The following is a 12,105-nucleotide window of genomic DNA, read 5'->3' on the forward strand; positions in this document are numbered from 1 at the left end:
TCTTGTCAGATACTGGGCCAAGGTATTGTGTGAGATGGAAGATGAGTAAGGTAAGGTCTTTGTCTAGCATAGTCTTCACAGCAGTGTGGGTTTTTTTGTTTTGTTTTTTTAATGTAGCCCTAAGATCCTCTGAGGTGCTTGTCAAAATTGCAGATTTCGGGTGCTTGGGTGGCTCAGTTGGTTAAGCATCTGACTTCAGCTCAGGTCATGATCTCACAGGGTTCATGAGTTTGATTCCATGTCAGGCTCTCTGCTCTCAGCACAGAGCCTGCTTCAGATCCTCTGTCCCCCTCTCTCTCTGTGCCTCCCCATCCCTCCCACTCTCCCCACCCCCATCTCTCTCTCAAAAATAAGTAAACATTAAAAAAAAATGGCAGATTTCTTAGAATTATCAGAATCTATTGAATTGAATCCCTGAGGAAAAGGGCTAAGAAACTTGAATTTTTAATAGCTTCCAGAGAAACTTTCTCTTCTTTCATATTCCTAGAGTGATTCTTATACCCACTGAAGTTAAGAAACCACTTAGGTACAGTGTAATGCGTCAGAAAAGAAATTCATGTAACTTAATATAATACAAAGAAAATTATATGTGACACTGGTCTTGCAGTAATTGATTTGCATTGTCCTTTTCTGGCAGTAGTTGGTTAATGAGATCAATAGTTTCTGGAAGCTATCTAATGTTTGTGAATAAAATTATGGAATAGGATTTTTTTAATTTTCTGGCAAAAATTTTGTATACTTTATGTGGTAGATTTTTTTCTTAATACTACTCTGATATTGAGGTATTGTGTTTCTTTGAGATAGTATAATTTTTAATGGATACTCATTCACTTAAAAGTTTAACACATAAAAAGTTTTACTTGTTTAAGTATTACTAATGTTATCAAGGCATAAATTTTGGTACTTTTTCCCCCATTTGTTACTTTAGCCATTAACAGGCCAGATATCACAGACACAGAAATGGAAACTGTTATGGACACTATTGTTGACAGCCTCTTCTGCTTTTTTGTTACACTGGGTAAGTTTTCAAATCTTTCTGGTTATTTCTTCAAAATAAATTACTTGACAGCTCATTTTCATCTGTTACAAGATCCTCTTGTCTGGATCGCTGTAGGCTCTCTCTCCAGAATTGGGATAAAACATATATACTGTATTATACAGAACCATAATTTTTCTAATAATTTGATGTACTTAATTCCTGTTGAGTTAGCATTTCATAGCTCTGTTGGGTTGTTTCCTTAGATGTCTTTGGTAATTATAATTTTCTACATTTGAATGGTTTGATGGTGACTTAAACTATGTGCCTGCTAATTTTCTTTTAATATTCCATTAGGAAAAATTTCAGATATACTTTTAAGTAGAAAGATAAGTGTAACTATTAAGGTACACTCAGAAGGTTCCAGAAAACACTAAATTTACATATAATGTTAATCTATACTCTCAGAATTTTAAACATTTCTTTGGTATGTCTAAATTTACTTACAGCTACTTTGCATTCAGTGCCTAACGTGTCATTTTATGCTTTAGTATTACTAATAGATGTGTTTAGAAACCTTCAAATTGTGGGGCACCTGGCTCAGTTGGTTGAATGACCAACTCGGTTTCAGCTCGGGTCATGATCCCAGGGTTGTGGGATCCAGCCCCATGTTGGGCTCCATGCTGAGTGTGGAGCCTGCTTAAGATTCATTTCCTCTCTCTCTCCCTCTCTCCCTCTCTCCCTCTCTCCCTCTCCCCCTCTCCCCCTCTCCCCCTCTCTCCCTCTCCCCCTCTCCCCCTCTCTCCCTCTCTCCCTCTCTCCCTCTCCCTCTCTCCCTCCTTCCCTCCTTCCTTCCTCCTCTCCCTACCCCCCTGCTCCTCTCCCCTGCTCGAATTCTCTCCCTCTAAAAATAAAGTTTTTTAAAAAATAAATAAGTATCTAAAAAAAGGAACCTTCTAATTGCAATTTTAATTTTGTAGACGCTGAAAACCTTAACAGTTAAAATGATCACACTGGAAGGTTTCTCCATTTCACAAATGAGAAAATTAAGCAAAAAACAGATACTGTGAATAGTTAAAGATATAGACAAGTTTGAGGAGAATTTGCATGCAAATTTTGGGGTCCCTCCTTTTAGGGATTTTCTCCCATAATTTCCAGCCCTGAACTCCAGTCTTTGATTCCTTAGCTCATTAAGTCTTCTGTTTTCTGCCGAGCTCTTTCTCTTCTGTGCCTTGCAAACTGGAAAGTAACTTCAGAGGAAAGCTGGTTAACAGCGTATCTCAGTTTTCAAATCTAGCTGTTCTTTCAAGAGTTTTACATTCCTCCACTTTCTGCCTGCTTTTGAGTACCTTCAGTACCTTCAAGTGGAGTTGTTACTGTTGTAAACAAAGCACATGTATATATAACTTTCAGTCATTAAACAGACATAATTAACCTTCCTATTTGCCATCCTACACGTTCTCCATAAATGTGCTGAATGCTAAGGTTTTCGTGGATGTAAGATTGTTTTACCTTGATGATCGTTGTGTTCTCATGATAAAGGTAGATTGAAAAAGAGCAGTATAAAGACCATTGAAGTATTAGAGCTACCTTTATTATATACAGTGTTAGAAAGTGATTTTTGCAAAAGAGAAATTGAAATTTCTGCCAGTCTGATATAGGAGGATGTCAATAAGAAGCTGTTAAATGAAAAAAAGCAAATTTAAGAACAGGATGTATAATACCTCTTTTTGTTTTTTGTACTCTTCATAAACGCACTTAATAAGACTATATGGGGCGCCTGGGTGGCTCAGTCAGTTAAGCGTCTGACTTCAGCTCAGGTCACGATCTCGCGGTCCATGAGTTCGAGCCCCGCGTCGGGCTCTGGGCTGATGGCTCAGAGCCTGGAGCCTGCTTCCGATTCTGTGTCTCCCTCTCTCTCTGCCCCTTCCCAGTTCATGCTCTGTCTCTCTCTCTCTCAAAAATAAATAAACGTTAAAAAAAAAAAATTAAAAAAAAAAAAAAGACTATATGTAGAAAATAACCTGAAGACATCCATGTCTAATTCTTAGTGGGGATTCTTTCTTTCTTTCTTTCTTTCTTTCTTTCTTTCTTTCTTTCTTTCTTTTTAAATATATGAAATTTATTGTCACATTGGTTTCCATCCAACACCCAGTGCTCATCCCAAAAGGTGCCCTCCTCAATACCCATCACCCACCCTCTCCTCCCTCCCACCCCCCATCAACCCTCAGTTTGTTCTCAGTTTTTAACAGTCTCTTATGCTTTGGCTCTCTCCCACTCTCACTTCTTTTTTTTTTTTTTCCTTCCCCTCCCCCATGGGTTTCTATTAAGTTTCTCAGGATCCACATAAGAGTGAAACCATATGGTATCTGTCTTTCTCTGTATGGCTTATTTCACTTAGCATCACACTCTCCAGTTCCATACACGTTGCTACAAAAGGCCATATTTCATTTTTTCTCATTGCCATGTAGTATTCCATTGTGTACATAAACCTCTTAGTGGAGATTCTTCATGGTGCTGGAGTGAAGAGGGTTAACTTTATATATTTCTAATATTATTTGAATTTTTTATAACAGGCATATATAATTTGCCCTTAAAGAAAAGAGCTTTAAAAATTTTGCTAATATTCTACATTTTTACTTTTCCAGTTGACTGAACGTGCTTTGTATAGAATTTAAAATGCAGCAATTTCAGCATATAAAGATTACAGTGTTCTCAGTTTTCTGAGATTTTCAGTGCAATTGGATTTTTTTTTTTTTTATAACTTTAGGATTTCAACCTTTGATAAAACTTGGAGTAATAAAGAGAGAAGTTAAGAGGTCTAATAGAGTTGATTCAATAATGAACTGAGGCCTTTGAGGAGCTTTTCACGTTACATGAAGAATATGTTATCTTTAAATTTTTTTTTAGACTGTAATACTTCATTGTTAATTTGTAAAATAAAGAATAATAATAACAAACCACTAAATTAACTAAGCTCTTTTCACTCTTTTCCTTTAAGTCAAATTAAAGTGAATCCTGTGAACAAACTCTGTGAACCTGTCTGTAGGAAGTCATATATTGATTTAGTTAATTCATTGAAAAAAAATCTCTGATTGCACCGATTGGCCAATGCTATATAAAAAAAATAATCTTGTTTTTTTTTGACTCCCTGATGTTTCTTTTTTTTTAAACCTTGCTTTTACTCTTGAGATAATAAATCTTCTTATATTTGTAGCCTGAAATTGTATATACTTCTATTGTATTTTTGATGCTTAGGTGTTTTATAAGTATCCATTTTAATTATTAAGAGCTGAAATCATTGCTAACTATTGTTACAATAGGTGCTGTTCCTATAATCAGATGTTCAAGAGGAACAGCAGCGGAAATGGTAGCAGTGGTGAGTTCATGCAGATATCCATTGGCAATAAATAATAATGTATCAGTTGTTTTCCATAAGTACCTCAAGTGTTTTTGTTAATATTATATGATTACTATGTGTTGTATACTGAATACCAAAAGCAAGTATTTTTATTTTTTAACATTGGAATCCACAAAAGATAAAAAGTAATCATTATGTACTTTACATGATGGAGAAAAATGATTTTCTCTGATGTGCTGTTCCAGCTTTTCCTTGTTTACTAAAACGTATCTTCGTCTTTCCGCTTTGTGTCTACAAGTAGTATTTTACACAAATTTGATCCCCTAAATCATTTTATATTTAACTTCATTTAGCAAATGTATATTGACATAACCATTTTTAAAATGAAGTTCATTTTGCTATTTTACTATATTGGAGTAAATTGAGCATTCAAAAATTTGCTTTAAAAATTAAAAAATAAGATTTAGAGAAGTTACAAAACGAATGAAAAGGAAACAAGGTAAGTGGTATTGAGAGATGGAAGATACACTCCCCTTGTTTAGTTTTCTTAGCCAAAGTGAATCATTGATTGATGGAGGGCTGCTTTCTTTCACATATCCCGTCTCTATTCTGGAACCTCTTGTGGCATCACTCTGTGGACACATTCCTTATACAAAGAGTCATGACTGGGGAAAGACGGTGGCTCATTGCAAATTGTTGCTGTACCTAAAGTAAAAACAGTGAATGAAAAGTGATTGGAAGTCAAATCAGGCCTGAGTCACAGTAGAAAAGGCATTGTTCTTTTTTAAGTTCAAGTTACGATAATATTGAATAAAGAAGCTAAAATATTTAGATTTTAGAATTGCTGTTTTGTAAAGAAATTCCAAGTTTCTTAATTATGAAACTAAGAACATATTATGATTTTCCTGAACAAAATTCTGTGAAATTGTTTTTTAAAAGTTATTATCAAATTTGATTTTTCAGAAACTAGATAAGAAACTTCGAGAAAATCTCAGAGATGCAAGAAACAGTCTTTTTACAGGCGACACACTTGGAGCTGGCCAATTCAGGTATTATGTTAGTTAATATAGGACTTGAAAAGAAATTTATAGATTTATAGCATTTTTTGGGTTGTTTTCTTATGTTATAAAATACCCTTATACTTGTAATTGAAATTTGTTTCTTTTTAATGAGGTAATCACTGTCACGGTTTTGACTCAGATTGTTCTTGTAATACAAGTGAAATATTTTATTTAATTTACGTTCTGTTGTTAGCATTTTGTCTTTTGCATTTTTGTCATCTGTAGGGGAAATTTTTCTCTTTATATGGCTTTGAAGGTCAGAAGCCATTTTATACCGATTATCATTAAGCCTGTTGGTAATAACATTAAAAATAAGTGAAAAACTTGTGATGCTTTTGTATGTCTTGAGCTATCAACTGGTTTCTGTTTTTACGTTGAAATATTTGTTTATTAAAATCAATGGGCAATATTGGTGTAAAGAAGTAGAGAAACCCACACAGATGGCTGAGAATTATTTCAAGGGGAATAGACAATATTTTGGAAAATTAATTCCTACCCCCACTTTTAGGTGAATTAATAAATAAAGCCTGTGAAAATAAACTGATACTTAGAGAGTATAATACCTTCTTGGAATGATAATTCTACGGTAAATTTCCATAGACTTCAAGTTAATTTAGATGGATCCTACGGTCTTATGTACTATTTCTATAATTTGCCGTTTATACTAGCATTGTGTTTCAATTGTTTGTTCGGCTGTCTCGGCTCCTACGTTATTTTAAGATCTTCTGTGATTTCATTGTTGGCTTTAAATATTCTTCAAAATGTTTCTCATTAAAGAGAGCAGAAATGTGAAATTCTCAGCTAATTTTTTTTTTCAACAGACGGAACTACTATAGCATATTTTACTTAACAGTTCCCTTCTTACAGTGCTCTCATAAAAGCCTTAGAAACCAATATAAAGGCACTGTTTTATTTGGATAATTTCTAAAAACTTATTTATAATAATATTAATAATAAATAATTTATAACATAGTGGTCATTTTTAATTTGTTGGATGCATTTCTAAATTATTTTAATTAGGAGTCAGTAGCCTTACTGTTGTTAAATACATTTGAATCCATTTGTAGGTTAATGATTCTCCATAAGAATTTGGCAATGTCTGGAGACCTGTTTGGCTTTGACACCTGGGTAAATGCTACTGGAATCTGGTGGGCTACATTATAGGATGCTGCTGAACATCCTACAGTGCACAAAATAAGCCCCAAATCTCACTAGTGCTGAATTAAGAAACTGCCATAGGCAATCCTTCCTTGCCTTTCACCTAGCTCTGGAGTAATAAATGATAGTAGGTGGTAACTTTGCCACTCCTACTTATTTATTGCAGAGTTTTATAATCAGTGCAGTGCATTTATAATCAGTACAGTGTAATGAGTTACTAAAATGGTCAAAGGTCTCTAGCAGGAAAAAACGTGCATAATTAATATAATCAGATAACAGTATCTTGTAAAATTGATGTATACTCTTGATACAGTACTGCCAAATTGGCAACCAGATGACTTTGTGCCTCACTTTGCTTTAAGTCTGCTTCACATCAATAATATATGAAGTATCTGGTAGGTGAATAATAATATAATTAGGTACCGTTGTGGCTTAATGCTTTTAGTTTTATATCTTATAATGGGATAGGGTTTCATAAGGTTCTTCTCTAGAGTCTGCTGTTTTGAATTTGTGTTTACAGAAAAAAAGTTGTAATTTGTTATTTGAAACTGTCAAACATTAGTGTACATTTATAAGATCCTACTCTGTCTTCTAATTGTCCCAGAAACTGACAATAGCTTTCCTTTTTTCCAGAAATGTGAAATACAAATCTGAATAGAAGCAACTTATTCTTACTTTGATAACTGTACAATTATTCTGTAAAAGTACTTGTATAGATTTTATCCTTTAAGACAATTCCCTGAGACTTAATAATCTAGCATTATACACAGGCTCTAAGTAGTCCAAAGCATAGAGCAAACTATTATGGACTGTTAGTATTAGCATACTTATTGTTCATATCAGAATGGTATATACTGAAAGGTATTAGAAAAATGGAGATGTATATACTGTTACCAGGAGTTATATAATTTTTTAAATATATTTACAGCTTCCAAAGGCCTTTATTAGTCCTTGTTGACAGAAACATAGATTTGGCAACTCCTTTACACCATACTTGGACATATCAAGCCTTGGTGCATGATGTACTGGTAAGAGGCTAAATATACTACTTTTTACTAAAATGTAGTAACATTCATTGGTCCTTTTAATTTAAAATTAACGTCATGGCTACCAAAACACAGATGAGAAGGATGGAGGTGAGAAATATGAAAGAAAAAGTGATGGGATTTGGTATCACTGGATGTGGATGATGGAGAATAGTGAAGCGTTGAATTTATGATCTTTAAAGTGTAAGATTAATCATTTGTATTGTTGCCAGTGATGGAAAGAAAAGGAATGGAGAAAATGAGTGACTTTTAAAAAAGTTTTCATACAAGTTTTTTCATTTGTTTTTCCCATACTGAGAAAGTAAATAAATAATATGTTTCTCTCTGGGGAGGAAAGCCATAATTTCTCCCTTTTTCCTGGGAATCAGGTAGCCTCATTTTATGGTAAAAAGAAATAGTAATTTTTATATTACACCACATGTTTTCTGAAGTAATTCCATATATTTAAAATCATGTTTGAAACAAAAATCTGTATTTATATGCATACATATATTCATGTATTAAATAGTGTGTATGGCATGTGATATACACAGATAAATAAAAGAGCCCCAGCCTTCAAAGGCACTGGGCAGAAAATATGTACACAAATAATTTCTGTACAAGGCATAATGTAATAAAGCCAGAATAGTCCCCATTTGATAGAAAAATTTAGACCCAAAGTTAAAGAATTTGAACCTAAATCATTTGCTCTGCAAAGACTAGCACTCTAATTTACTAATTTCTGGCCCAGGCCTCTAGGGATTATAGTATATAATAATATCGTTATTGCAAAGAGTTCCTGAAATGTCATATAGAAAAGAAATGAAAAACATGACAATAGATGGTTTTTTGTTTGGTTTGTTTCTTTAAAACCCATATTCTAGCTATAAGGTTTATTTAAATAAAGTTTTTATTTATTTTGAGGGAGAGAAGGAGAGGGAATCCCAAGCAGGCTCCGCACTATCAGTGTAGAGCCCTACACAGAGCTTGATCTCTAGGACCATGAGATCATGACCTGAGCTGAGATCAAGAGTCAGACACTTAACCAACTGAGCAACCCAGGTGCCCCTCCTGGGGTCTTGTGTTGTTTTAGACTCTAGGATGAGTGTTGATGTAATAGTAGGCAATTCTGATTCAGTGTAGAGGGCAAGAAGAATCAAAGGGACTAATGAATTAAACCCTGAGTAAAGGAACATGGAAGCTAGTTTTAGGAGGTCATGTAAGAGGCTGAAGAAGAATTCAGCAACTACTGGAGGGCCTACTCTCTGACAAAATATTTGGGGAAAGATCTAAAGGAGGTAAGGTAGTGAATTAATATCTATATGGGAGAATAGCATTCTAGGCAGAATGATGCCTAGCATGTTTAAAAGATAACAAGGTAGCCAAGATGACCAGAGCAAAGTAAGGCAGGGGGAAAATAGCAAGAGATGAAGTTAAATAGGATATGGGAAACCATGTAGCATAGGACATTATAGACTATTGTAGAGATATTGACTTTCAATTTGAGGGAAATGGGGAGCAACATGCAGTTTTGAGTAAAGGGTGACATCTGATGCACATTTTAAGAGTATCACTCTAGCTGCTGTGTTGAAAACTCTTTGGGGGGCATACGAAGAGTCAAGAGACCAGTAGGAAGCTATTGCAGTTATCTTAGCAAGAGGTAATGATGGCCTACAACAGGATGGAAATGGTAAGGGTTATGACAATTTTTGGAATGTAGAGCATAGGATTTGCTGATGAATTGGATGTGGGATCTAAGAGAAAGAGAGAAGTCAAAGATAAGTCCAGAGTATTGCTTTTGCAAATGGATAAATGTTATTTATTGAGATAGGAGAGACATGGCAGGAGAAATTTTGGGGGCGAAGATCAGATGTTCAGTTTCAGACATGTTAAATGTGAGATGCCTGTTAAAGTATTCAAGCGTAGATATCAAATAAATGTATGAGTGTGGAGTTCAAGAAGAACATCTGGTCTAGAGAAATAAATTTTGGAATAGTCCATATATAGATTTAAAGCCAAGAGATAAAAGGAGATAACTAAGGGGATGAATATAGATAGAAGAATCCAAGAACTGAACTCTGAGGCATTTTTCAACATTTAGAGGTCAAGGTGAAGAATAGGAACTAACAGTATAATGTAGCAAGAACCAACCAGAAGTGAGAGATGAGAACTAGATTTGTGGTGTTTTGGAAGGCAGTGAATTCACTCTTTTCAGGGAGGAGGCAGGAATCAACTTAGACAAATGCTCAGGACTAAGAAGTCACCAATGTGTGTGGCAACATCAAGGTTATTACTAACTGTGGTAAAAGCAGCTTCCATAGTGTAGGGGCAGAACACTGAAGTAGGTTTAAGAGAGATTGAAAGAAGAGACAGAATGAATAGAGATAAACTGAAAGAGTTTTTGCTGTTTAGCAGAATTGAGAAAAGTGGTGATTGCTGCAAGGGTGAAGTAAAAAACAATTTTTAAATGAGAAAAATTATAATTTTTTAAAATTATATTAAATATTATACATTAAAATTTATAAAATTATAAATTAAAATTTTTTAATGAGAAAAATGCCTCTGTAGGTGGCATTAATGGTCAGGATGAGTATAGACCAGGATTTTTCAACCTTGGCGTTGACATTTTGGACCCAGTAATTTTTTGTTGTGGAGGGCTGCCCTGTGCATTGTGGGATGTTGAGCAGCATCCTTGGCCTTTACCGTCTAGATGTCAGTAGCACTTTCTCAGTTGTGACAACCAAAATGTCTACACACAGTGCCATACCCAGACTATGAAGAGGTGCAAAACTGCCTCTGAGTGAGAACTCTTGTTATAGACTAATAGCAGGAATTTCAGAGGTGGAGTTGTTTTAGGGAAGAGGACAAGTGAAGAATCTGGGAGTAGCAAGGAAGACCCCTGTCTCAGTCCTGGGTCCAACCAGTTGGAGTTCAGTTAGAGCAAGAAAGTACAGTGGAAGTTTCGAGTAGATGTTCAGAAAAGGAGATTTGGCTGTTGAATGAGTAGGAGTTCCAGAGGGTATGAGAGAATGGTTTCAGGAATTGGTTAAAAGTGAGAGATGGGATCTGAGGGAGGTAGTATAGGGAGCCATACAGAGATGGGCATGATGAGATAGTTTTGATTATCTTAGATTTGGTTGGTGGGTTCCTGGCTTTTGGGTGGGAGCTAAGAGTGGTATAGGTTAGGAGTCATCTCTTCATTCCTGCTGGTTGTATGTGGAGGCTGTATAGAGCATTAAGATACTGCTATTTTTTCTAATGAAAGTACTTGATGCTTTGAGCACAGGAGTTAAGGTATATGTACAAGTAATTGCACTGTGAAGAAATATGCTTTTATTCCCCTTTGTTGGAAGAGAAAGTTGGGAAACATAACTTAGAGCAGAGCTTTCCTCAAGCCAGATAAGGCTTATACTGGTCTTTGAGGTTTTCAGTGTTGTAGAGTGAAATGAGAATAGAAAGGGCTGTGAATATTAATTTTTTTGTGTGTGCATTACCTTTTATTACCCTTGTATTTTTGTGAGATATATAATGCAGTAATATTTATTTCCTGTTCTTTGGAGTTAAAATAATCCTTTTAAAAATACAAGGTGCTAAAAATAGATGGTAGAGGGTTTGTTTGGTTGGTTGGTTTTGCTCTCATCTTCAATTCACACAATTAAAAGTTGGCAATCTTGTGTCCGTAAAAATTCAGTTCAAAAAAATATTTTTTAAAATGTTTATTTTTGAGAGAGAACATGAGCCTGAGCAGAGGAGGGGCAGAGAGAGGGGACAGAGGATCTGAAGTGGGCTCTCTGCTCGCAGCAAAAAGCCTGATGTGGGACTTGAACTTATGAACGGTGAGATCATGAGCTGAGCCAAAGTCAGATGCTCAATCGACCACGCGACCCAGGTGTCCCTCAAAAAAATATTTGTAAGTGCCTGTTCCATGCTAGTCACTGGGATATGTGGTAAACAAAGCGGATGTTACCCCCTGATTGCATGGAGGTTGGAGTAATGGATTCCTGTGGACATTTGGGTTATTGTTGGTTTTAGTTTTTGTTACAAATAATAGAACACATCTGTAGTTAACTTTCTTAGGCTAGGTTCTCAGATTCCATATTACCTTTAAATAGTCTTTTCTCAGCATTATCAGAACATTTAGGTCTTACGACAATAGTGTCCTTAAAGAGATTGGTTAAGATAAACTACACAAGTTACACTGACTTAATCCTGTTCATTAATTTTATTTTTTAATTTAAGATTTTTTTAATTAAAAAAAAAATTTAATTCCAGTACAGTTAACATACAGTGTTAGGGTTTCAGGTGTATAATCTAGTGATTCAGCAATTCTGTATATAACTCACTGCTTGTTAAGAGAAGTGTACCCTTAATCCCCTTCACTTATTTAACCCATCCCCCCTCACCTACGTCTGTTCTGGTTATCGTCTCTTTGTTCGCTATAGTCCAGAGTCTCTTCTTTGGTTTGTCTCTTTTATTTCCTTCGTTCATTTGTTTTGTTTCTTAAATTCCACAGATGAGTGAAAT

The 12,105-nt window shown here is 35.1% G+C and overlaps 1 protein-coding gene across 1 annotated transcript in view; it reads left to right on the plus strand.

Moving 5' to 3' along the window:
* Positions 1–12,105, plus strand: part of SCFD1 (sec1 family domain containing 1) — a 117,951-nt gene that overhangs the window by 17,919 nt on the left and 87,927 nt on the right. The window contains exons 7-10 of the mRNA XM_047862056.1: positions 929–1,018; positions 4,300–4,355; positions 5,301–5,386; positions 7,485–7,584. Of these exons, the coding sequence (XP_047718012.1) occupies positions 929–1,018; positions 4,300–4,355; positions 5,301–5,386; positions 7,485–7,584 (332 nt within the window). The remainder of the gene's footprint in view (positions 1–928; positions 1,019–4,299; positions 4,356–5,300; positions 5,387–7,484; positions 7,585–12,105) is intronic.

The sequence above is a fragment of the Prionailurus viverrinus genome, chromosome B3, assembly GCF_022837055.1.
Source record: "Prionailurus viverrinus isolate Anna chromosome B3, UM_Priviv_1.0, whole genome shotgun sequence".
Lineage (NCBI taxonomy): Eukaryota > Metazoa > Chordata > Mammalia > Carnivora > Felidae > Prionailurus > Prionailurus viverrinus.